Source organism: Myxocyprinus asiaticus, chromosome 24, assembly GCF_019703515.2.
Source record: "Myxocyprinus asiaticus isolate MX2 ecotype Aquarium Trade chromosome 24, UBuf_Myxa_2, whole genome shotgun sequence".
Lineage (NCBI taxonomy): Eukaryota > Metazoa > Chordata > Actinopteri > Cypriniformes > Catostomidae > Myxocyprinus > Myxocyprinus asiaticus.
This window is the reverse complement of record NC_059367.1, coordinates 25,417,773-25,445,717: the sequence shown is the minus strand read 5'-3', so window position 1 is coordinate 25,445,717 and position 27,945 is coordinate 25,417,773. Positions and strand designations below refer to the sequence as shown.

At 40.1% G+C, this 27,945-nt stretch overlaps 1 protein-coding gene across 2 annotated transcripts in view; it reads right to left on the bottom strand.

Annotated features, from left to right (window-relative positions):
* The window catches only part of LOC127414598 (breakpoint cluster region protein-like), an 83,316-nt gene that overhangs the window by 24,202 nt on the left and 31,169 nt on the right, over positions 1-27,945 (bottom strand). For both annotated transcript variants that reach the window (XM_051652740.1, XM_051652741.1), the window contains exons 2-14: positions 19,486-19,670; positions 16,627-16,731; positions 15,906-16,091; positions 10,561-10,668; positions 10,403-10,463; positions 7,940-7,992; positions 7,603-7,743; positions 3,854-3,979; positions 2,918-3,079; positions 1,851-1,970; positions 1,248-1,323; positions 950-1,054; positions 398-472 (exon numbers count right to left, since the gene is read on the bottom strand). In XM_051652740.1, coding sequence (XP_051508700.1) covers positions 398-472; positions 950-1,054; positions 1,248-1,323; positions 1,851-1,970; positions 2,918-3,079; positions 3,854-3,979; positions 7,603-7,743; positions 7,940-7,992; positions 10,403-10,463; positions 10,561-10,668; positions 15,906-16,091; positions 16,627-16,731; positions 19,486-19,670 — 1,503 coding nt within the window. The remainder of the gene's footprint in view (positions 1-397; positions 473-949; positions 1,055-1,247; positions 1,324-1,850; positions 1,971-2,917; positions 3,080-3,853; positions 3,980-7,602; positions 7,744-7,939; positions 7,993-10,402; positions 10,464-10,560; positions 10,669-15,905; positions 16,092-16,626; positions 16,732-19,485; positions 19,671-27,945) is intronic.

Genomic DNA, 27,945 nt, shown 5'->3' with positions numbered 1-27,945 from the left:
AGTTTCATTAAAGAAAGAAAATTGGATTTTCTGTGAACTATTCTTTTAAGAAAGATTGTACTGGGGACAGAGGGTGCAAAAGAACACAAGCAGACAGAGAATGAGATCGAACAATGAAAGAGAGAGATCAGTAAAAAGGAACAGTGTTCCCAGTTAATCCAGACTTTACCCATCCTACAGCTGCTTACAGACAGAGAGAGCACTCCTGCTGTCTGTCTGCCCAACAACAGCAGCAAGCAGGTCAGGTGTTTTTATGCATGTGCGCACATATTAGGGAGGCATTCAATAATTTAATGATTACTGTGAGCCGGATTTCATTCCATCTAATTGCAACCACCCAAAATACTCTGTTACACTCCCATAAAGTAGGTGAGATGTCCTATGACAGATAACTTACTCAAGCTCTGTTTCAGGCCAGATGCAGAATGAACAATCACATTCAGAAAGCCATAAAGCCCTGTGGATTCATCATCTATAAAGAAAGTAAACAACATCCATAGTGTGAGGTAAAAACAAAAATTTCAGATACAGCAAACCAGAGGCGTAGCCAAGGGTTGGCCAGGGTGAGCCTGGGACAAATTAGACCCAAGGCCACCCAGAATATTAGAGATTATTCTTTGACTTCAAATATATATTTATAAAATAGTTACAAAAATGCAAATTTTCTGATTTCTGAAAGTGTGAAAGAAATGTTTGATTGCGCCGCTTCTCTGTTGTTAAGTAAAATTAGGTAAAAAATATCTAGGCAAAAACTTGGCCTATCCATTTTTATTGAGGCCCACACAAAAGTAATTTCCTGGCTACACCCTTGCAGCAAATAGAAAGAAAATGCAAAACAGAAGACTTTTTTTTATCCTACAGAACAAAGAGTAAAGACAAAAAAACAAAACAAAACCAGAACAGCAGCATTTCAACTGTTCTTGTCATAAAGTATCATAGGTGCACTTACCTTCTTTATTAATTGTCAGTGGAATAGTATGAACTGTCTGGAGCTTCACGCAGGAGTTGGTGAGCATTTGCAACTCCAAAGAAGTCAAAGAGAAACTCTTGTAACCTAGGAGAGAAAATCCATTAACTGAGTGAAAAGAACATGATCTTCTAGAAACTCGGTCAGATAAATTAAGAGCATTAAATATCTGTATTTAACTAACAATTATTTCACTCTAAAGGAAAAGAGTGGTTTACAGAGTAAATCTATGATTTTCTGGGAATGGTAGAAGGTTTTTGTGAGGAATAGCTGTGTTTACACTTTTTCTGCTGCTCCCGAATGATTTCCCTCCATTCTTCTCGCTCATAATCGGACGAGATCAGGAATGTGTAGCCCTGAAAAAACAAACAAGAAATAAGAACACTTGTCAAAGGAATAGCCTTTAGTTTTTTTTAATTCATCATTTTCAAAATTTGTGCATCAAAACTAAAAGGGCAGAGAATAGCTAACCCTCACACAGTGCTATCATATTACTTCAGAAGACTTGGAAGTTAAATGGTCTGCTTTTATCAAGCTTCGCAGCCTATATGCTTTCATTATATGGAAAAAAGCAACTCAAAGATTCTTCAAAACATCTCCTTTTGTGTTCCACAGAAGAAAGAAAGTCTTATGGGTTTGGAACACCATGAGGGTGAGTAAATGATGACAAATTTATTATTTGGTTGAATTATCCCTTAAATTGTAACTGCTTAAGTGTCCTACACCACTGTTTTATTGATTTTCTAAGCTGTTTGTATTTTGGTACATCTTTAATCCTCTAAAGAATCCTTTGACCATAGAACTATTAAGCACAAATTGCAGCTCTTTGGAGAAAAAAATGGCAAATATGCAGCTTTAGAATATTTTTCTTGTATTGATTCACCTTGCCATTCCTGTTATTGACTCTAAAGGCCATGCATGGAGACATGAGGAGCAGCAGCGATTCTTGTTCACACAGTTTCTTCCTGAGGCGATCAAGGACTTTACCACCTTTACAAACTCTCTGAGCAAGGGACGAAAGATGGATGAAAGATCAACATATGGAACATTCTGGATACAGATCATTAATACAAAGTTTTTTTTGTTGGATCCCATTTGAGAATCAAAGAGATATTTAGGGTCTTTGTGTGTTTGGTGATGATCTACAGGGGTACAGTTCAGGGTTCCCACCCCCTTTTCACAAATTAATATCAACTGTATGATTTTTCCATGACCCTTTCAGTAATATGTGATTACTGGATAAGGATTTTTAAGAATAATTTAGATTCAGACCAATTTGCTAATTAATCATTCAGACCGATTTGTCAATCGGTTTGAATGATTAATTGAAAAGAACCACTCAAAAGAATGATTCACTCAAAAATCAAGCATCGCGGGGCCTGGGTAGCTCAGCGAGTAAAGATGCTGACTACCATCCTTGGAGTCGCGAGTTCGAATCTAGAGTGTGCTGAGTGACTCCAGCCAGGTCTCCTAAGCAACCAAATTGGCCCGGTCACTATAATGTGGTTCTCGCTCTCTGTGGAGCACGTGGTGTGTTGTGCATGGATGCTGCGGAGAATAGCATGGGTCTCCACATGCGCTATGTCTCCGTGGTAACTTTCTCAACAAGCCACGTGATAAGATGTGCGGATTGACGGTCTCAGTTGCGGAGGCAACTGAGATTCGTCCTCCACCACCCAAATTGAGGCAAGTCACTACGCCACCACAAGGACTTAGAGCACATTGGGAATTGGGCATTCCAAACTGGGGAGAAAAATCAAGCATCGCTTGGCTTACAAGCTAATTTTACTCAATACAAGAGCAACATCTAACCAATGAATCATTTTAGAGCAGCACATACATTAACTAGAAAATGAATATTTATTATAGAAAATAAAAGATTGTGGGAACCCTGACAGTAAAGATTAATGTCGAAGAAGAACATATCGTAGAGTCGTTAATCTGATCTACCTTTTCTCTCTGAATCTCGTTCTTGATTTGGGAGATCTTGACCTTCAAGGTGTCTATTTCTTCCTCTGGTATCTGTGGGAATGGTGAGGACTCTGATTCATCAATGGTTTGAAAGGTGAGGTCAGCTAGTGGGATATACCATTTACAGTCATACTGCTGGCCCTTCCTGAACAGATAGAGACACAGAAACCAGTGGTCACATACATGACAATGAAGATGAGGACTGCTTAAGACAAAATTGTATTAAAATAAATAAATAAATAAAAACACTTGCAACAGAATCATTCTAGGGAAAAAATAATGAGGTTAAAGGTATATTCCAGGTTAAATACAAGTTAAGCTCAATCAAAAGTATTTGTGGCATAATGTTGACTACCACAAAAAATTATTTCAACTCGTCCTTCCTTTTCCTTTTAAAAAACAGCAAAAATCGAGGTTACAGTGAGACACTTACAATGGAAGTGAATGGGGCCACTTTTTTGGAGGATTTAAAGGCAGAAATGTGAAACTTATAATTTTATAAAAGCGCTTACATACATTTTTCTGTTAAAACTCATGTATTATTTGAGCTGTAAACTTGATTAAATCATCATTTATACATTAGTTTTAGGGTTTGTTGACATTACATCGTCATAAAATTGGTTATAACTTTACACACAGAAAAGGTTCATGAGTGATTCTATCACACTAAAATCATGTTAACACACATATTGTTTACATCTTGTGTCTTTACTTTTGAAACAGTGAGTATTTATGGATTGGCTCCCTTTCACTTCCATTGTAAGTGCCTCACTGGAACCCAGATTTTTGCTTTTTTTAAAGAAAAAGAAGGACGAATCAAAATTATTTTTTATTGTAATCAACATTATGCTACAAATGCTGTCGATTGAGCTGAACTTGTATTGAAACCGGAATATTCATTTTAGAGAAATTGACTTGCCCTCCAGTTTGTTTCTTAAGTTTGGCGCAAAGCAGCAAGTCGGTAAAGAGGAAGACATGGCGTAGTTTTCGGGACCCTTCCACTAACTCCACCATAAACTGGTCTCTGAGAAGCTGGCGATTCTTTAAAGACATTAAAATTGACTTTAAAATACAGGTAAATGCATTTAACAAAATTCAATGACAATCACATGAACTAATTTATGATATTGACCATGTTAACTCCATTGTATAAAAGGTCAGACTTCCTTGCTTTCACTGAAGAACACAAGATGCTCTTTGGAACATTCTCAAATCATGCTGAATAACATGAATCATCAGGTTTTGCACAAACTTGTGGAGTCCATGACAGCTCAAGTGTATGCTGTCATTAAATCAAAAAGAGGACACACTTCACAACACCAAGACATTCTGATATTCACTTCCATTTTCAATATAACTTTTCACTCAAATTTGTAATAAAGAGTGTTATTTTTAAAAGAGAACACTGGAACTCCACTGTATATACCAGAGCACCTAATTATAATACATGTATTAATCAGGATGTTTGATTGGAAACTTAGTTTTAACTATATTCCAATAGGGGGCGCTCATGCATTGTTTACTGCTCTATGAATAAGTTGCAGTCACTATTTGCCTGAGGCATGAGGTCATTTAAAGTAGGTGAGGAAGAAAGGCAGCCAATGAGAGGCTCACATCCATTCACTCAGATGTAGGCATGACACACTTAAGAAATTGTGCTATTGTGGGTTAGTCACTGGAGCTGTTTTCATGATAATGATGGCACCCTCAGGGGGTTTCAACCTCGGACAAGCGTAGCTAGATGTGATAAAAAGAGTGCTAGACGATTCACAAAAGGCAGATATGATGGTAATTATCTACTGTAAGTAAATTTATAGCATAAAAAGCTACTTATTTTGATAAAACAACTTTTTAGGTTACTCAAAATAACAAAGCAATATCATACTGAAAATGTTCCCTATAAATGAAGGTCTGTTTTTTTTTTTTTTGTTAAAGGGATAGTTCACCCAAAATTGAAAATTCTGTCATCATTTACTCACCTGCATGTTTTCCCATATGACTTTCATTACATAATAATTTTTTTATTGAGCTTGACACCCCCTGGTCCCCATCTACTTTCAATGCACGGAAGACAGAAGCACAGACATTCTGCTGAACTTCTTCTTTTGGTGTTCCATGGAAGAAAGAAAGTCCAGGTTTTGAATGACATGTGGGTGAGTAAATGATGACAGAATTTCCCTTTTTTATCACTGAATTGGGATTTTATAAAAATAAATAAATAAATAAATTAAAAAAAATGACAAAAACTAATTTTAATTTTTGGGTAAACTGTAATTCAAAATGCAAATAGACCTTTCACTCTAGTTAAAAATGCAAATGGATCCAAAGACTATCTCAGGTCATCCTTTACAACTGGGTGTGCATTTGTGACAAGTGACTAATTCCTCCCTAATTGAAAGGCATGTGACATATGTAGAAGACATCTGCTTTTTTTTTTTGCCTGAATATCTATGTGTGTGTGTATAGAAGTTAGCATGCATACATTCAAACATTCACTCTGACCTATGACCCTGGTTTCAGTGAGTCTGTATTTATCCCTTCCATTTCAACTTGTATTTTCAAGCTTCAGCCCACATGATATACGGGTTCCGTATGGACTATGGCCATGTTCACTGTGCATTCAGAGACATCTGCTAAAACAGTCTGAGATGAGAAACAACACACAGCCATGAACTATACATCCATCATCTTTCTTTGACAATAATTACACGGGACTTGGATGGAGGTGACCTGACATAAAGATATTATAATTCTGGAAAAGAAACTATTCTCTTTCGGAATAGACATTACCAGATCTCTAAATGAACTTGGCTCTGTCAATTCAAGTCATTTGATTGTTTATTGTGTAAATTGGCAAAGATTATTTTTTTAAATGTACTAAGCCCCGGTCACACTAGGCTTTGAGCATGCATAATTTTTTTCAGACACTGCAATGGACCACATGCGAGGGTTTCTGGTTTTAATAAATAATAAATCACAAATAACAAAAATATTATATTCAAAATGTTAGAATAATATACCATCTACTCACTTTTCAGCAACAATAAAAACACAATTTGAAATATGTATTCTAATTCGCCAAACTTGAACTTTCCTCTTCAGAGTAGTGCACATTAGCTTGCGTTTCCAGTCTCCCGTGTTCGGATGCGGTTGAATGGTAGTGAATGGAGTGCGAAGTGTGAAAACCCTTTTGTCATTGGGATGAGAAATCCATGTATTGTTTTGTTTTTTAAATGCATGTATACCAAAAAAAAAAAAATGTATTCTGTCATTATTCACTCACCCTTGTCTAGTTGCAAACCCATATGAGTTTCATTTTTCTGTGGAACAAAAAAGGAGCTTTTAAGCAGAATGTGTCTTAGTCACCATTCACTTTCATTTGCATTTTTCCCATACAATGCAAGTCAGTGGTGACTGAGACTGTCAGTCCCTAACATTCTGCCTAACATCTCCCTTTATGTTCCACAGAAAATATAAAATCATACAGGTTTGGCACAACATGAGTATGTGTAAATGATGACAGAACTTTCATTTTTGGTGAACTATCCCTTTAAGGAACATTTTTGGAGAGGTTTTATCATTAAATCAATTATTACAAAGAGATAAGAAATTCTACACACAAGTACAAATAAACACCAAGAAATTATAAACCTGTCTAGAAGGATATGAGTAATTCAGTTACCGGTATATTATTCCTCAGCTTATCTGTCAGACACTCTTTTATAATTCAAATAATAATTGAGCAATATCTTTGAATTACATCTCTGTATTTTCTCTAACAAAAATGCCGGACATGTCCAGAAGCCTACAATCAGAGAGGCTCTTCCCACATAGTTTTCCAGTAATCTCTGAGGAAGTCTAGTACCAGGTCAACTGACTCACAGTTCAGACAGGTCGCAAGAGTACACAAATGTGTTTCTTGGGAGGCAGGGAAGGGTGTTGGGACACTTCTTGTGGCTGTTTCGCAAAAATGACCCATGATTAAGGAAGGGGGAATAGGAAGGCGGGCGGCGATTGTCTTCTATTAAGTGAACACTCATAAAGTTATGCAACTGGAATGTCCTAGTGGTCATTTATTCACTTGTCTCAAAAACAATGCTGAGAAATACAGTATTTAAACCTTTTTAACATCCTATATACAGTATGACTGTCTGAGATTTAAAGAAAACATGAAACCAGAACTGACCCTATTTACTTTCTTAATACATGTTCATGGTAATACTGTAAACGATTCATCGTTTTTAACAATTGCATGTTATTCCAAAGAATATTATGTTTGTCTTTGTAATCTTGCATCAAAATGTAATAACTTGCACCGCCTCGGAGACAATGGATAAAATCCCTGCCCTACATTTTATATCTTACTGAATATTCCGTTCATCGTAAATCCATCACATTATGAAAGTAAAATGTGTTGCAAATGGTGTTTCATGTTGACTTCAGAGCAAACAAACAAAATAAGCAGAGGAGAACTTAGAGCTTAGAAGCTACCATTGAAGCAAAAGAGACACTATGGGAAAAATAACAATGTTTGCAGCATATTTGTTGCCACACATTAGATTTTTGCAGACAAATTTTTTTGTAAATATTTTTAAACTTTTTATTAGTATCAATTTAGATGTAAGAACAATTGAGCTTGAGCATTACAGCTGTACAGGACTGACCTCTCCTTTCTTCACTGTCATAGACTGACGGCGGGGTGTGATCTCTTCATTAATGCTGGACAGAAAGTTTTGGGAGATGCGGAGGGCGTCCTGCAGCAGAGGGTGATCTGGGTGACTGGACGGGGTGTGTTTCAGCAGGTCCTACATTAAATGGAAAACATTTAACTATTAGAGATATTCAGTAAAGCACAGAAGAAACCTTTATTTATTGAGTGTTCAAATCAATATAGCCCATGGTCATTCAAAAGAACCGTGTGGACTGTTGTGGCACTAATCCAGAAAAAAAACCCTCATGATTAAAGCAATGATCAAACATCCCTTTCACTATTTCACTCACGTGGAGGACAAGAGTACTGCGAGTGACTCGATCCACTGGTTTATACAGCAGGGCTGAGAAACAGAGAGGCAAAATATCATAAAGTGACAAGAACATCAAAACATCAAAAAGATGTGTAATCTTCAGTCAAACTGTGTTCAAAATGCAATAATGCACAATTTTATTTGAAAAAAGAAAAACACTTAAGATTTATAATCTAATGTAGAGCATAAATGCTACAAGAAGACAATACTATTACTTGATTAGCCAGCAGCTATATCACACTGTAGCTCAAGACTGGTTGCCCATTGAAACTAAGCAGGGTTGAGCCTGGTCAGTATCTGGATGGTTGACCTCCTGGGGAAAACTAAGGTTGCTGCTGGAAGAGGTATTAGGGAGGCCAGCAGGGGGTGCTTACCCTGCAGTCTTCCTGGATCCTAATGCCCCAGTATAGTGATGGGGACACTATACTGTAAAAAAGGCACTGTCCTTCGGATGAGACGTTAATTCGAGGTCCTGACTCTCTGTGGTTGTTAATTTTGGTCATTAAAAATCCCAGGACACTACTCAAAAAGAGTAGGGGTTTAACCCCAGTGTCCTGGCCAGATTCCACACTGGGGTTAAACCCTTATCAATCATGGCCTCCTAATAATCCCCATCCATTAACTGGCTCTATAACTCTACTCTCTCCTCTCCACCACTAGCTGGTGTGTGGTGAGCACACTATGGCTGCCATCCTATCATCCAGGTAGATGCTGCACACTGGTGGTGGTTGAGGAGAGTACCCTGTTCACTGTGTAAAGCACTTTGAGTGTAGTGTCAGAAAAGCGCTATATACAGTGCATCCGGAAAGTATTCACAGCGCTTCACTTTTTCCACATTTTGTTATGTTACAGCCTTATTCCAAAATGGATTCAATTCATTATATTCCTCAAAATTCTACAAACAACACCCCCATAATGACAACGTGAAAGACGTTTGTTTGAAATCTTTGCAAATTTATAAAAAAATAAATAAAAAAAAACACTCATGTACATAAGTATTCACAGCTTTTGCTCAATACTTTGTTGAAGCACCTTTGGCACCAATTACAGCCTCAAGTCTTTTTGAGTATGATGCTACAAGCTTGGCACACCTATTTTTGGGCAGTTTCTCCCGATCTTCTTTGCAGGACCTCTCAAGCTCCTTCAGGTTGGATGGGGAGCGTCGGTGCACAGCCATTTTCAGATCTCTCCAGAGATGTTCAATCGGGTTAAAGTCTGGGCTCTCGCTGGGCCACTCAAGGACATTCACAGAGTTGTCCCGGAGCCACTCCTTTGTTATCTTGGCTGTGTGCTTAGGGTTGTTGTCCTGTTGGAAGACGAACCTTCGCCCCAGTCTGAGGTCCAGAGCGCTCTGGAGCAGGTTTTCATCAAGGATGTCTCTGTACATTGCTGCATTCATCTTTCCCTTGATCCTGACTAGTCTCCCAGTTCTTGCCACTGAAAAACATCCCCACAGCATGATGCTGGCACCACCATGCTTCACTGTAGGGATGGTATTGGCCAGGTGATGAGCGGTGCCTGGTTTCCTCCAGACATGACGCTTGCCATTCAGGCCAAAGAGTTCAATCTTTGTTTCTCATAGTCTGCGAGTCCTTCAGGTGCCTTTTGGCAAACTCCAGGTGGGCTGTCATGTGCCTTTTACTGAGGAGTGGCTTCCGTCTGGCCACTCTATCATACAGGCCTGATTGGTGGAGTGCTGCAGAGATGGTTGTTCTTCTGGAAGGTTCTCCTCTCTCCACAGAGAAATGCTGGAGCTCTGTCAGAGTGACCATCGGGTTCTTGGTCACCTCCCTGACTAAGGCCCTTCTCCCCCGATTGCTCAGTTTGGCCAGGCGGCCAGCTCTAGGAAGAGTCCTGGTGGTTCCAAACTTCTTCCATTTAAGGATGATGGAGGCCACTGTGCTCATTGGGACCTTCAATGCTGCAGAAATTTTTCTGTACCCTTCCCCAGATCTGTGCCTCGATACAATCCTGTCTCGGAGGTCTACAGACAATTCCTTGGACTTCATGGCTTGGTTTGTGCTCTGACATGCACTGTTAAATGTGGGACCTTATATAGACAGGTGTGTGCCTTTCCAAATCATGTCCAATCAACTGAATTTACCACAGGTGGACTCCAATCAAGTTGTAGAAACATCTCAAGGATGATCAGTGGAAACAGAATGCACCTGAGCTCAATTTTGAGTGTCATGGCAAAGGCTGTGAATACTTATGTGATTTTATTTCATTTTTTATTTGTAATAAATTTGCAAAGATTTCAAACAAACTTCTTTCACATTGTCATTATGGGGTATTGTTTGTAGAATTTTGAGGAAAATAATGAATTTAATCCATTTTGGAATAAGGCTGTAACATAACAAAATGTGGAAAAAGTGAAGCGTTGTGAATACTTTCCGGGTGCACTGTAAATATAACGTTCATTCATTCATTCATTACTTACTTTCCAAAGAGTTCTTGGCATTCTGATCTTTAACCTCTTTAGCGCTCTTGACTTTCAGGTTCTGTGGGTAAAATGGTAAACAAATAATTAAATGTACAAAAGGCAATGATATCATGTCCCTGTTTTAACAGTATAATGTAAGCGCTTTTAAAGCTGACCTCTGAAATCTCTGCAAACTGTGAATTCGCCTGACAACACTTTTCAGCTGTTTCCACAGCAACCTTATAGTTGTCCACAAACGCCCTGTACACTCCGAGTTGGCTGGCCTGTGTAGGAAGATAAAGAGAAGGAGAGAGAGTGAGAGTGGGGCTTTGAAAAAGATAAAAGTCAGTCCTAGAGGCAAATTACTCATGCATACTACATTGGCTTAAATCTGCTTACTACGGTAGAGCAGGCAGGTTTTTGTGGCCTATTTTGGCATGGCTGACATGGTTCTGATATTCAAAAACAAGCAAAGTGTAAGGACAACAGCACTAAAACTGAATGGAACAACAGACAAGGTTGTAATTTGTTGCAGTCTTTCTGAAAAGTCATTAACAGGCCTGTCCCAAAAACAGCAACTTTCATTCTAACCAATTTAACATCCATTTATCTCTCAAGCTGACAATGGAGGGGGAATTGAAAAAATGGTTTGTATGCCTTAAAGGAATAGTTCACCCAAAAATGACAATTCTCTCATTTTCTCACCCTTTTAAAGTCTCAAACTGGTATGACTTTCTTCAGCAGAACTCAAACGAAGATATTTTGATGGAGATATGATGTGATTATATCCATGCAATGCAAGTCAATGGGAACTAACACATCCAAGCTCCAAAAAGGACATAAAGGCAGCATAAAGCTAATCCATATGACTGAAATGGTTTATTCCATGTCTTCTGAAGTTATACAATCGGTTTTCAGTGAGAACAGACAAAAATACCTTTTTTCTTCACTTTTTTCACTGATTTGAAGATCGATTATACTTCCTCGCAGTTGACGCATGTGCAGAGCGTGCTTACAAGCGCATGGAAGTGTAATCGAGCTACAAATCATGATCGCCAAGGACAATGCTGATGTCAAGATTTATAGTGAAAAAGGAGTAATGTTTTGGTCTGTTCTCACCCAAAACCGATCGTATCGCTTCAGAAGACATGGATTAAGCCATTTGAGTCGTATGGATTACCTTTATGCTGCCTTTATTTGCTTTTTGGAGCTTGGAAGTGTTAGTCCCAATGGACTTGCATTGTATGTATATATTCAGATCATATCTCCATCAAAATATCTTTGTTTGTGTTCTGCAGAAGTCAGAAAGTCATACAGATTTGAGATGGCATAATGGTGAATAAATGTTGAGATATTTGTAATTTTTGGGTGAACTATTATTTCATTGAATCCCACACGACACTAACATCAGTGAGGGTCAGACTACTGGACAATTAGGCTTAAGCGATGCAATATTGCTGTTCCTAATAAATTAATTAGCCAAATGGTGAGAACATTTTTACCCACATTTTATTGGTTTTAATTTTGGACTAGAGTAGACTCTCAACCTTATAGAAAAGTGAAGCGATTCCCCTCTCTATACAACACTTTTTCCTACAGAGCTTTTAAAAAGGCTGTATAAAGAGGATGAATGCAGGCTGTGAAAAGAAGTGACTTGGGGTAAACGAAGCCAAAATGCTGCTGTGAATGAGTGTTTGTGTCAAGAAGAAAAAATACCATTCAAAAGACAACAACTGTGAAATGGGCGCAGATAACAAGCATTTTCTATGGCAACATCTCGAGGGCTGCCAACACTGGTGTGAATAAGAGAATAACTTGTGATGGTGCTTGCCATGAAATAAAGAGTTTAAACACTTCCTTTAACACTGCCTTTATACTGAAACTGGGGAAACGTGTGAACACTCCAGAATATGAGCATTATTATTCAAAGAGATTTTCAAAATAGAAAGATTACATGCTGTTAAGTACACTCACTGATAAAAGATAAATAATCATTAAAGGATTGAAAAGAACCATTTAAGTAAATAGAACAACTTTCTGAAGTGTGAAGAGAACTCAATTCAGTGATGATGAAGAAATCTGGAAAAACTACAAAGAATTTGGGAAAGTATTTACTTCTTTTATTTGTCAGCTATAGTGGAAAGAGTGAAAGGAAATCACTGTTAGCTAGAGAAGGGAAATCAGATCGGGAATAGTTATAAGTCGGACTCAAAACTTTGTCACCTGTATGAACGCCACAGCTCAATATGTCTGGGGAATGTATGCTTAGTACTAAACTGTGGCTTCCATTCAATACAGTCACCCCTGCAGAGATTCATAGAGTCCAGATTACTATTTCTGATCAATGAAACTGTTCAGATGAGCATTGAAGCACTGTCAAAAAATCTGAACCTCCTGCTTATAATATGAAAACAACAACAAGTCCATTTCTGGCTCAATATATCCTTGGAGTCAGTGTGAGTAGATCCATGGCGTGGGAGCTGGCATAAAAAGGAGAGGGGAAGCAAGGGATTGCCCAGCAGTGAGTGGCTTTCCAGGGCAGACACATGCACCCCTCCATGACATCATGCTTTCTGGGAAACAGAGGAGACACTGGACTCTCTGTCTGCTGAAAACTCTGTGAGACCATGCCTCCACTGTGGGATATCCTGTTTATTTACCCCTCTCTGTGTAAAACACATGCACACCCTTGAAGAGAACTATGCTGCTGCAAATGCGCATGTGCGCACACACACACACGTTTACTGATAAACAAGTGGGAACCAAGGTACACCATTCCCTCATGTCATTTTGGTTACTGACACTGACGTGCCTATACACTATTCTTCTTTTATGACTTCACAATGAGGTCAAATAGGAATTACAACATTTGTTGTGCAAAGTGTCGAAGTCCAATGAAGATGAATAAGAAACAAGTGAGTAAAAGATTGCAATATCGTACCGCAAACTAGATATCAATGTAATATTTATCACTAGATCCCTGCTGATTCCCACCCCTAATAAAGACAGATTCCCTAAGAAACAAGCACGGAATATTCCCCTGAACTTTCTTTGCTTCATGTTCACAAATACACCTTCATCAAACACATCCAAATGCACAGGGACAAGGAAAAGGGAATGAGCTACAAAATGCTCAACATGTCACAAATGCCTCAAATAATAACCACAGGTGTTTGCAGCTAACATTATAATCCCTATTGGATTAACAATCCAAATAAGGCTAGAATGGATGCAGGCTTTAGTCTCACTATCTCAACCCCAATGCCTTTATATTTTCCAAAAACACATTCATGGTTAGTGACCTCTAATTTCACAGCTACAAACATGGGTGAAGGGGGATGCATGGGGGAAGATATATCCCTAATGGGTCTGTTCCAAAACCTAGTGAGCTGGCTCACTATCTATTTCCTTCATAGACAGCTACCTTCTAAGTTTGCATCCTAACAGAGATGGAATCTCAAAAGCAAACAATTTGGAACACATAGGCAGCATCTCTACACGCCACACAAACAGTACTCCACACGAGAGACTTGAGTCACAATTGATTTCAACTGAGTTCGACGTTAGCATGTAGCAGGCACAGAGTGGGGCACTTTTCTGGAATAGGCGTGATGCCCTAATAAGTATATAAATACAAATATTGGGTAAAACAGTACATTTTTAATTAGACGGAACTATCTATTATTAACAGTTTTTGGTATTTAATCGATTATAAGCAGATTTATAATAAACATTTCTCTCCTGCCTTAAAATGCTGCCTCTGTAGGCAGCTCACTAGGTTTTGGAACAGAGCTAATTCGTATGTCAACATTACAACCAATCTTGTAAAGAAAAATGTTTGTTGTCCACCTAAGTTGAAATGAGATCTACACTCCAAGCCACGTCAATCTAATACCTTCAACCCCAGCATTTTTTTACTAAAAACCCACCAATCTAGGATCAACACCCCCTAGGTGCTTTACATGCAGTCATGTGGCTGTGGAAAGCTTTCATTTACGTAAGCGCCAGGTCCTGCGGGCATCTATAAAGATGGGGTAAAGTTTCAGTTTCCACAGCTAATTGTTATGAATGGAATGATGTGGTTGTTGCTCATGGAGCTCACTAAACCAGTTATCAAAGGAAAATTTCCTTAGGGAGTGTTGGAGAGACAAGCTTTGATGATGACTACTTTAACAGACTGTCTCAAAAACATCACACTCGGGTGGTCTGACAGAAACATCATGCATGGATTACCCAAATTAGACATCTGCACGTGGCATCGAGTGACTGTCCAATAAGTCGTTATAATGGGTAATAGTTACACTGGTATATTATTAGATGAATTTAAATATTATAAAGAAGTGATGTCAATAATAGAACATAGGGGTGGGTGGTATGACCATCACTGTTAATAGTAAATCTCATAATATACTTATTTTTGCTGGAAATACAAAAGGAAATGTGTTGAAATGAAAGGTACTTCATCTCATTTGATTATTTTTCTATTTTGTGTTGTGTATTTTCTAGTGCTGTCAGTCGATAAAATTTTTATCGCAATAATGCATAATTCTTTGTTGTTAATCACGCTTAATCGCAGATTTTGAAAGTGCTGAAATTTGACACTATATATACTTCTTTTCCTGTTAAAATGCATTTATTTCCATCTTGGGGAAGAAAACAAAACAACATGTAACAATATAATGCTTTATTAACATTTTCCAAACAAAACCTTCCACAAAGACAGAAATGCACTAAAATATCACTAATTCAAGTAACATTAAACGTTTCCCAAAGTCTAAGTGGGAGTTTGACTAATTAAAACAACTAGTCACCCAATAGATTGCATTTTCATTGCAATAGGCATTAAATCTGCTAAACTCTCACTCTCCACAATATTAATCTGCCGGTAGACTGTGGCAATCTACTTTGCTACAGCAATAATGAAGCCGCGTTCATGATACCTGTCAGGGCGTCACGGCCAGTGTTAAGCGTCACTTTGAACTCCACATGAAAAGCGCCTGCAGACAAAAATGTATCATTCTGCATTTTGGTGATAGTTAAGACTTGGCATGCTTCTGTGGTAATTAAAATGCTCCTTACAAAGGCTGAAAGATACATGATTTCTATCACAAGTCCCATCTGGGCTTGTTTTATACATCATCAGTGTAATGACTCCGGGCGGACACATTACAAAGGTTCCGCCCTTCCAACCAGTGTTTATGATAGTTTATGGTGTATTAATGGTAAATGCGTTAATCACAATAAAACATTTTTTTTTAAACTTTTTTTAATTAATCACATGCGTTAACTCGTTAATTCTGACAGCTCTAGTATTTTCACATTACTCCATTTTTCTTCCTCATTCTCAAGTTTAAATAACATAATGCAGTTCTGCCCACTGATAGCCGCACAAATATATCTACCACTGTACAAACTTTATTCAAAATCTCTAAGGATTTCTACCTTCATTCGGTATATACCGTCATGCCACTCAGCCCTAATATGTGATAGACTGGTGTATATTAAACAAAGCACTGCTCACCAGTTTTTGGAAGAGGTCACCCACACATTGACGATGGCTCCACTGTTGCACTCTGGGTAACAGGCCATCGAAAAAGTCTTTGTGGATCTCGTGGAGCTCAGGCACTTTGAAGAAAATGGTCTCTATCTGCTGCAGGGTTAACATGGGCTGGGAGGTGGTGGCAGCAGCTTTCAGGGGCTTCATAGGCTGTGATAAAGAACAGTGGGTTAAAGGGAGTCAGTGTGCTCTCATTTGTACTGTAGGCATCTGGGTGCATTTTAATGTGAAAAGCTCCGCACAACTGTAAATGGTAACCATTTCCCTCTTAAGTGAGAGACTGTGTGCGATAAAACAAACACAGCCAGGGTCAGAAATTAACCAGGACTCAGAGCAAAATGCCACTGAAAGTAAAAAAAATGCCCCAGATTTTTAAGTTGTGGGGGCAAAAAATGCCCTTGTAATGATTTCCTTATTTGTAACATGATATATTTCCATATATCTTGTTATACTGATATTGATGTTGATTTTATAGGTAACAGCCTATATGTTCAGATTAAAATTAATAAACTGAAGTGTTTGACATTGTGTGTTTTATATGGTTAGAAAGAAATATGCCCTCATAAAGGTAAAAAAAAAAAAAAAAAAAAAAAGCCCCTTAAAATCAACACCAGAGAGCAAATATTGCACCTTAATGTTTTAATAAATATATTATAATACACAACTTTATTTAATATCGCATTACCAGCAAGAGCGCCTCCAAGTGGCTAAGATAGGTTTCCTCACTGGCCAGGATCCCTGAGAGAACCCATTTCCTCATCTCCAGCCCTTTCTCTACATCCAGCTCCATCTGTGAATGTCCAAAGAGGTAAGTAGAGAGGATGAAGAGAGTCCAGTTACACAGACACATTTAGGTCAGAAAGGCTTTACATAAGCACAGGAATGCAGATGAGATTGAACAAACTTAAAGTACGTTCTTGCGTTACACTGGCAATAACAAACCTTAGTACTCAAAGGGGCGAGTTACCTTCAAAAGTTGACATTAAACCAGACGTGTTATTGTTTTCAGGTAGGTTGGTATAAAAATATTAGCTTTTTTTTTCTCCCCCTTTTTCTCCCCAATTTGGAATGCCCAATTTCCAATGCGCTCTATGTCCTCGTGGCGGTGTAGTGTATCACCTCAATCCAAGTGGTGGAGGATGAATCTCAGTTGCCTCCACGTCTGAGACCGTCAATCTGTACATCTTATCACTTGGCTTGTTGAGCGCGTTACTGCGGAGACGTAGCGCGTGTGGAGGCTTCACGCTATTCTCCGTGGCATCCATGCACAACTCACCACACGCCCCACCGAAAGCAAACCACATTATGGCGACCACGAAGAGGTTACCCCATGTGACTCTACCCTCCCTAGCAACTGGGCCAATTTGGTTGCTTAGGAGACCTGGCTGGAGTCACTCAGCACGCCCTGGATTCGAACTCGCGACTCCAGGGGTGGTAGTCAGCGTCTTTACTCGCTTAAAAATATTAGCTTTAACTTAATTGCTCAGCATTATTCTCTTCAAACTGTTGCTCTGCTAATACAGTAGTTGAATTTAAAGAAAAAGTCAACGTAAAAGCGGACAATTCACCTGAATGTCTGCTATATAATGTAACGCATACCATGTTATGTGTTATGAATTGCTGTTTGAAACATTTCAGAATGCAACAATGCACGAAATCAAGCTTTCATAGCTAGAAGCGTCTGCATTCACATACTGTATTTGCATACAGTATGTTTTGGGCTTTAGCGTTCAGCCAAAACCACACATTTCAGTCTACAGGCCTTAGGAAATCTTCTGTAGGGTAATCTACATAAAAATAATACCTATCCCATACAGATTTACAGGGATAAACTAAAGGCCAGATAATCCCATGTGCTGATATGGAATATAGAAACATTTGAACATTTGAACCTCCAATCAACCCAGCAAACACTGAACTTCTCATTTTTCCAGCCAACCCAGCAGTTCATTACAACTTTTCCATTCAAATAGACTCATCAACAATTACACCATCCAGGACAGCCAGTTATCTTGGGGTTATGTTTGACAATCAGTTATATCTCTTGTTATATCTAGATTGGACTATTGCAATGTTCTTCTGGCAGAACTTCCTGCATGTACAGTCAAACCTTTGCAACTGATCCAGAATGCAGCGGCACGATTGGTCTTTAACAAGGCCAAGAGAGCGTACGTCACGCTGCTTTTCATCAAACTGCAGTGGTTGCCAATGGTTGCTCGCATCAAATTCAAGTAATTGATGCTTGCCTACAGAACAACCACTGGTCCGCACCCCCCATCACCCTTGCTACTTCAAGTCTATGTGCCCTCCAGAAGCTTCAGATCAGCGGGTGAGCTGTGTCTCAAGGTACCATCTCACAGAGGCACAAAATCACTCTCCTGGACCTTCACTTCATCTGTTCCTCGCTGGTGGAATTACCTTCCAAACCCAACCCGAGCAGCTGATTCTCTAGCCACCTTCAAGAAACATCTAAAGATGCATCTCTTTCGTGAGCACTTGACCCAATCCTACTAAAAATTTCCAAAAATGTCTTTCTACTCTGCCAAAAAATACAATTATTAAATAAATTAATTAATTCTAAATTCATTCTTGTTCACCATTGTCTCTCACCTTCCTCTCTACTTGTGCTTCACTAAGCAATCTGGAACTTTGTATTACAGCACTTCACTTATTACTGCCTCCTTAGGAAGAATTGCTTCTATTGTACTAAATTAAAGTCTGCTAAATTAATAAATGTAAATTAATAAACAGGAATGTTAGATGACTTTGAGGAACCTTAGACCTGATGTACAGAATAGACTCTAATAACTACTGAAAGATGTGCTGAATTAGTGAAAACAAAAAGTAAACGTAGGATGGTTGATCTTTAATGTATGCATACAGTATATGCGGTAAAGATGCGACAGATCAGTAAATGTGTAAAGTGATGTAGCTTTAGCAAATATGCTGACGCCATACATAACATGGATAGAAAGTAGTAATCTCAAACCAATCGGCTACGCATAACGTGAAAACTAGATTTTTACATTTTCTGAAGCTATCATGGTGTTTGCCCATGCAAAACATGGTGCCACGATGCTAGGGTGTTCTGGGTAGTTGCTAGGTTGCTGCTTACTGGCCCCAGTCAAATGAGCCCACCCCAAGTCTCTATGATATTATGCTTCCTAGATATGGCTCAAGTTCCTTTATCCATGTAAGTGCATGGAAATGTTTCACCCAATTTATCATCCATCAGATGGAATCTAAGTCTAATCGCTTAAAAAAGTAATAACACAATTCTTTTCAACAAACGACAACATAACAGCATGAGATAAGTTTAACACTTATGTTTTTTTTGTTTTTTTTTTCAAATGAGAACTAGTTATAGAGATGCTTCACTCAGCAAACACTGCTAATGAAATATTGTGTGATACTCAATCATCACAACAGAAGAAAAGACTGAAGCCTCTCTTTTTATGACAAAACACATCAGATAGGGAGGTGTGTAAACACTACAATGGCATAAAGGTTAAAAGCTTGTCCCTTATGTCTGAATGTCCCTTACTGATTTAGTGGACTCCAGGGATCCAGAGGAAGGGGTCTCTCTAATGCTTCGACCCTTCGGGTGAAGACGCGGGGAGGAGAGAGAGTCATCCGTGTAGGATGCAGTGTCAGGTTGCGTACGCTGGTCCTCCCCTCGGTCACCATCATACGTGTATACTGGAGGTGGGGTTCCGCCGAATGGGATGTCTGCAAATGGACACAGCGAAGTCAGATAAAAAGTCAAAATAAATTATTTCATTTACTTTTAAAGATTAATGAATATTATTCAAAAGGAATAATAAAACTGCATTCATCAAGCGATTTCATGGGGTCTTTAAATCATTTAATAAATACAGCAAAATGTAGTTAATTTACACCATCAATATAATATTAGCATAATATAATTTCCATTGACAATACAATGGCAAACACCCAAAAGATGGGTTCTCAGTTAAAGCTTTTCACTTTAATTTTGAGTGCTTGATATAGCCTAATCAATGCGTCCAGTAATATCCATACATCTCTTATCTCTTTATGTAATTCACACAGAGGAAATGTAATAACAAAGAATAATGTAACAACTACACATAATGTAATAAGTTACATGCCATTTGAACTGAGGCAGATACCGCAATCTGTCACACACCACATTAAAGAGTGTCAAAACAATATTGATTATTTGGATTTCATAATAAAATTGACATAGTTTGAAAGCTGAGACTTTGTTCATTCAAAATAACATAAAACACAGAAAAAGTTTTTTTTTTCTTATAACGGCTCAATATGACTCCAATTGATAAAGTGCTATCTATTATTGTAATAATAATAATAAAAAAAAGATCTTCTTCTAGAACACAAAAGGAAATTTGGCTCATGGTGTTCTTAATCATATTACTATTATTGTTATAATATAACAACAAAATATTATATTTATTATAATCATACTATACAAGTCTTCTTATCAAACCTTTAAGTATTATACTTCTTTTCTTTATAATCATTCTTATAAAAATTCTTATGTTGTTTTTCTGAATATTTCAATCCGGTGTATTTTGTAGGTAGTTTAAGAAATGTACTATATACCAATGCTTTTTATGCCTTAAAAAGATACTACTGTTTTGTTTTGAAAATTATTAAAATATTACAAAATTATTACATTTTTAATTAAAGTGTTTTTAGTGAGTTCATAATGTAATACATTTCTCATATTGTTATAACCTATTACATATTGCAAAAAAAACTTTGTGCTCTTACATAATGTAATAATTATTACGTGTTAAGAAGACTGTTAAATTATAAACATTTATTACATTATTTGCAGTTATTACATTATGCGCAGTTATTACATTATGAGTTGCTACAAACCTTATTACCGCCAGAGCTTCTCCCTTTTCGCCATAAAGACCACGACATATAATTAAAAGCAACAGATAAAGTCTGCCAAGCGAAGACAAAGCTATTAGGAGTTCATCACCCATTTTAGATTTATTCTTGGAAACATTATCTGCCATCTCTCTAAATCACAGCCTCAATTAAACCTACTGTTCATCATTAATGCATGACACAGCAACTAAATTATAAAAAATGTGTGTAGTAAAACAGTGTGATTTAATTTTATTTTTACCTTGGACAAAATGAAGATGGATTAGGAGGAAACAAAACAAAAAACACAATCCACAAAATGCAGCCTTTGTTTCAGAGGACTGTGTAAATAAAACCTCTAAGTCCGAGCATAAGAGGCATTTCTAATGCAATTTTTTGCTAAAGTTGAGCCAAAATTTTCTTTATATGATCTGGCTGTTGCTGTGCCATACTGAGTATTTGTAGTTTAAGAGGGGGAAGTCGAGTTAGTTCTTTATTATTCCTCAAGCCTCACACAACAAATGAATAATGATATACTAGAGGAGTCCAACTCATGCCTCTGCCCTGACTGAGAAAAACTTTTACTGGCAGTGAAAGTTACAATATGTAACATAGAAACAGAACAGCCCATTGGCGGAAATATGAAACCAAAGTCAAAGCACTCCATTTAGGAGAAGACTGGTAAGACCCTACTGAGTGGAAACTAAAACCACTTAATCACTCCAATTGCATTGAATAATTCAACACCATTGTTCTTGTTTAATTACCATTGATGAGGATTTAAGGCTGCATGGATGAATAGCTGCATTAGTGATGCTATTTTAATTACCTGAGCATGTTCAAATTTAAAAATGAGGACCAACTGCTGAGCTATATCCAAATAAATGAATTTCAAATAGACTAAATATTTAACACAACTGTGCTTAAAGGAATTGTTCACCCAAAAATGTAAAAATCTGTCATCTACACTTTTCCATACAAAAGCTTATAGTGACCAGGGTAGGGTTGTACCAGCTGTGCATAAGGTCTCACTTAAGTTGAGACATAAAGTTCACACTAAGGGCTTAGTAAATACTAGTTAGTTTGTAAGTCAGTGCTTAATTTGGTTGCACCACCTGTTCTTAAGGCAAGACTTAACTAGTAGGTTGTAAGCTCTCCGTAAAGTAATGCGTAGTCACATAATATGACGTTTACCTGTATTTATCCAATAAACAGCCTTCAAATTTGTACACAGAAGTTTTAAAAAGCCGTGAATTTCAATTTGATCTTGTTACGGTTGATGTTCAAACCTTGTTTGCTCATGTAACTGTCAGCTGTTATAAATTACATCCCCATTAAAATACGATACGTAATAAAACAAGATTTCATTAATGATATATTTAGCTTATATAAATAAATATTCAATAACTGTATCTAAAATTAATAAGGGACAATAAATAAATACTAATACAACAGGCTAGACATTTATTCATTCATGTTGAAACTTGACACCATACACAGGAAAGTGCACCGTTATATTGGTTGAATCATGCTGAAGATGTAAGTTTTTTACATAATGATTTCTCCCGTAAATTTAAACGCATGTTATGCAACATCATCATATATGTCGAAAGGACTGAAGCCTGCCAACCAAAACATGAGCTCATTGATGTCATTAAATGAGTCTGCTTTTTTATTCCATCTGTTACTCCTGGTCGAAGGCTTCTCTAAATATTTAGTTTATACGTAGGGATACGTCCTACCTAAATTTAATGGTGCAATGCTCAAATATTTAGTAGTGCATAAATTGTGACTTAGTGCCCATTCACGCCACAACTAGGCTAAGTTGTAACTTACGTATAGCTAACAAAAAGTTCCCTATCTGTCACTCACTCGACATTGTGTCGATGTAGTGACACTAGGGGTCACTCTTGGGAGCCCGAAACACCTCTGGTCTTTGATAAAAGGCCAATGAAAATTGGCGAGTAGTATTTGCATACCACTCCCACGGACATACGGGTATAAAAGGAGCTGGTATGCAACCACTCATTCAGATTTTCTCTTCGGAGCCGAACGGTCGATGTTCATTGAGCTGACTGTTCATTCACATCTGCTGGATCTGATGGCACATTTCAGTGTCTTCTCCCTCCTCTGCACTGGTGCACTGCAGAGAATGCCCCTGGGCGCTTCAGCAGAAATAAAAGAGTATATTTCTCTAAAAGAGCAATATATTGCGAGAACATGACCATGGCAACATTGCGGTCGCGGCTTGCCTTCGTAAGAAAGCATGCCACCCCAGCGGCTCCCCGCCTCAGTCCTTCTACCTACGGGTATGAGGCCAGCGCGGCTAGCACTGGGGGTGATTTGGGGACCCCAATGGGACCACCTCCACCGGGTATCCCCCCACGGACCTGCAATTCCTCAGCACGCTCGTCTGCCCCGATCAGGCTTGTGGATGAGTCCGCTGGTTCGTCTCACGGCGAGTTCGACTTCTTGTTCGGAGCCCGCGAAGCTGATGAGCTCTCGAGCGCGGCATCGGAGAGCGGGCTCGTCCAGTCGGACGCAGAAGCCTCAGCTGGGCTCCCCCCCTCGGGTACGGTTGCCCAGTCACAGGCTTTCCCGGGCAGCTGCGAGCGTCGGGCTAGAGTGGAACCCTCCGCTCTCCCCTGAACCCTCGCAGCTCGATGATTGGTTCCGGGGCGCCGCTCACAGCCACGCCCTGCCCCAGTGCCTTTCTTCCCGGAAGTGCACGAGGAGCTGACAAGGTTGTGGGAGGCACCTTTTACGGCCCGGTCCCAATCTTTCAGCTCTCCTGCCCTCACTACCCTCGATAGTGGGGCGGCCAGGGGCTATTAGGTGATTCCCCCGGTGGATAAGGTGCTCGTGGTGCACCTATACCCGCAGAGCGCCGCCACCTGGCGCGGGCACCCAAAGCTCCCGTCCAAGGCCTGTAGGTTTACGTCATCCCTGATGGCCAAAGCCTACAGTGCCGCTGGACAAGCCGCCTCCGCCCTGCACGCCATGGCTCTCCTGCAAGTCCACCAAGCCAAGGCACTAAAGGAACTGCACGAGGGTAGTTCCGCCCCTGCATTGATGCAGGAGCTGCGCTCGGCGACCAACCTCGCTCTCCGGGCGACGAAGGTCACGGCGCAGTCTCTCAGGCGGGCAATGTCCACCTTGGTGGTCCAGGAGCGCCACCTGTGGCTCAACCTGGTCGAGATAGGAGAGCCCGACAAGGCACGGTTCCTTGCTGCCCCCATTTCTCAGGTTGACCTATTCGGCGACACTGTTGAGGACTTTGCCCAGCAGTTCTCGGTGGTGAAGCAGCAGACGGAGGCTATCCGGCACATCCCGCCCCGGTGCGGCTCAAGATCCCGCACCCCACCAGCTCATCACAACAGGCGTCCCCCTGCGGTGACTGCACAGGCTCCGCCGCAGCCCGCCCATGCGGCACAGCCCCGGCGTGGAGCCCACCACAGGAAGCAGACGCCACCCGTCTCACAGCTGGCCGCCAAGAACCCGCGAAAGGCTTCGAAGCACACCTGAGATGGGCGACTCAGGGATGACGAAACCCACTGCTTTGGAGCTGGTAAGCAGACCACTCCATCCCCCGCTGGGAGGAGAATCTTTTGTTGCCTTTTCATTTAATTTCGCCGCATGCCCAAGTGGCTGCGGTACCCAAGAGTTCAGCAAAAGAGCGGTTTCCTTGTTCCCTGGGTCACATACCCGGTGTGCACGGCCATCATCACGACCACCGCCCACCATTCCATTTTGGCAGGTTTGGCCCTCCAGCGGCGGTCTCCCCGCCCCTGTGTGCCCAGCTGTGGCACAAATCCGCCCCCGATGTGAGAGTCTCCACGGGTCACAAGGACAGACATCTTCCTCCCCCATCCCAGGCTGTTCCGGTGGTGGTCACAAGGAGCCATGTAAGTGCTTCGATGTCCCTGAACTCAGCATGGCCACAACACGGCGTGGCACTTCAGGTTCGTCCGCCCTGAGGCCCCACCCGCCGGTACGTCCGACGAGATTGTCCCCTTGGTCCCCCTCGCCCGGAGCTTGGATGCGTGGCTTGCACTTTCCAACCCGTCGCAATGGTTGGTCCGGACCGTCCGACTCTGCTACGCGATTCAGTTCGCCAGGCGTCCGCCCAGGTTCAGCGGCATCCACTTCACCTTGGTGAAGGGAGAGAACGCTGCTACCTTGCGCGCGGAAATCGCTACCCCCCTTCGGAAGGATGCGATAGAGCCTGTCCCTCCAGCCGAGATGAAGAAGGGGTTTTACAGCCCCTACTTCATTGTTCCGAAAAAAGGCGGTGGGTTACGACAGATGCCTCCAAAACGGGCTGGGGCGCTGTATGCAATGGGCACGCAGCCACCAGCTCATAGACGGGCCTGTGGCTATGTTGGCACATCAACTGCCTCGAGTTGCTGGCAATTCTGCTTGCCCTGAGGAGGTTTGGGCCATTGATCCAGGGAAAGCATGTGTTAGTTCAGACAGACAACATGGCAACGGTAGCATATGTCAACCATCAAGGCGGTCTGTGCTCCCATTGTATGTCACAACTTGCCTGCCGTCTCCTCCTCTGGAGTCAGCAGCACCTCAAGTCGCTGCGAGCCACTCACATCCCGGGCGACCTCAACACTGCAGCGGATGCGCTGTCATGGCAGGTTTCCCTCAGGGGAGAGTGGAGACTCCATCCTCAGGTGGTCCAGCTGATATGGAGTTGATTCGGTCAGGCACAGGTAGACCTGTTCGTCTCCCAAGAATCCTCCCACTGCCCGCTCTGGTACGCCCTGACCGAGGCACCTCTCGGTATAGATGTGCTGGCACACAGCTGGCCCCCTGGACTTCGCAAATATGTGTTCTCCCCAGTGAGCCTACTTGCACAGACCCTGTGCAAGGTCAGGGAGGACGAGGAGCAGGTCGTCCTGGTAGCACCCTACTGGCCCACCCAGAAGTGGTTCTCGGACCTCATGCTCCTTGCGACAGGACGGGATGCGGAAGACTTAAGCAGCCTACCACCCGCAGTGGTAGACACGATCACTCAGGCTAGGGCCCCCTGTAAGAGGCGCCTGTATGCCTTTAGTGTCACTACATCGACACAACGTCTCGTTCCCTCCATCAGGGAACGGAGGTTACGCAAGTAACCAGGACGTTGGAAAAGCAGAATTATATAGTAATGGAAATATTTTGTGCAGAACATTTTTATCATAAAAAAACTATAATATAAAAATGTGCCAGAGCAACCCAGAAATACAATGTACTCAAAGTCACAAGTCTAAAGAAGTTATGTTACAAATTTGAGGATGATCTAACAAAAAATGAAGTCCCTGCTAGCTTTTGTCTCTGACTAGGGACAAAACCTAAAACGGCCACTTGGAGTTTCCAAAGGGCCACTTGGTTACAAAATGATCTGAGGGCTAGAGAAAGCTATTATAGTTACTTTAACATATACCACATCTACTAAACCATTCATCTTTTTTTTCAATTTTAAAATATGACACAATTTCATGATGTTAATTTTTTGTATATTTTTTATTTTAAAACTGTGGGTAAATATCAAATAGTGCACACAAGTTTTTCTCCAAAACAATCTTTTGTCTCCATGCATACACAGACATTACACTGATGGCAGGCCATACAGACAGCAATCAGCCTCCAAAAACAATCTTTTGTCTCCATGCATACACAGACATTACTCTGATGGCCAGCCATACAAAAAGCAATCAGCCTCCAAAAACAATCTTTTGTCTCCATGCATACACAGATATTACACTGATGGCCGACCATACAGACAACAATCAGCCTCCAAAAACAATCTTTAGGCCATACAGATTATTTTGATTGCATACTGTACTGCCTGTATCTTACAATGTTACTTATAATAGTTATAAGTTCTTATAATATAATAACACTACAGCAACACTGCAGGATGCAGAAGCAACTTCTGTGTTGAAAGACAGGTGCGTCACAAAATGCGTCACAGGATAGCTCGCAGGTGAATGGTGGAACCCCCGTTGCAGAATAGAAATAAACTCAAGCCTGTACATCATGCACATCATTGGAATTGTCTTCTCATTGGCTAAACGTTCTGTCTGTCAACAGTTTATCACAAGGCCAATGGCTGGTGGTGTACAGAGAAAATGATAGGCTGCGCCTTACAAGACGTCACAAAATCCGGCTGCACTGTTTGGCTATAATGAATAAAACTACAGCCCCATTTTTAAAAACAGATTTTGGAGGCGGGCTTGTTTTGTCTGTGAGACTCTAATGTATAAGATCATATACGGTATTACAACACAAATGCTGCTCAGATTGCATCATTTGTTGGAGAACGATGATGAAGGGTAATTCTTTCAGGTGAAATCTCATGTAAACAATGGAGAATATATCTATATTTCTCGGATTTATCACTTTTATGGACAAAATGTGCTATTGGATGTTTTTCACTGGATGCTTGTCATGGATAATTTACCGAAGTGTGGCAGATTGGATTCATCTGGCGATCACTTTTTCATAATAAATGTATGAAGTCCCGTTTTGATTTTGCATGTTTTGATATGTACTCCTGACACAAATAACTATATTACTGTTGCTGGAGCATTTCTATCATGAAACAGAAACTGGATATTGATGTTGAACCCTTAGACCTTTCAAAAGATGCAAAATTTGTCAACATTAATAACATTTATGGACGGTAAATTGTATCATGAAATGAAAGCAGATGTAAGCAGAGTGACGTCAGGCCCATGGAAGGGTACAATGCGTATCAACACAGAATGTATTAAATATAATGTATCACATTTATGCATCCTCATCCTAAGCTCAACCTCCACTCTTCACCATAAAGGTTACCCTAAAAACACCAACATAATAGACATTTTTCTAAATCTCAGCATAACAAAATAAAACATTAAACACTAACATGTATCCCTCTTTAAAATAGCACTTCATTTGAACATACTCTCCCTATCGAGTCCCAAGGAAAGCATAATGGGAACTAGAAATCCCCTGCCCAGTTTCAGTTACCCAAACAAACTTTTTTGGTTTTCCCAACACAAATGGTTTAAACTTTTTTCTTTGAAACAACTCAGTTAAAATAAGTTCGCTTGATTACATGCATTTTATGAGTAAAATAAAC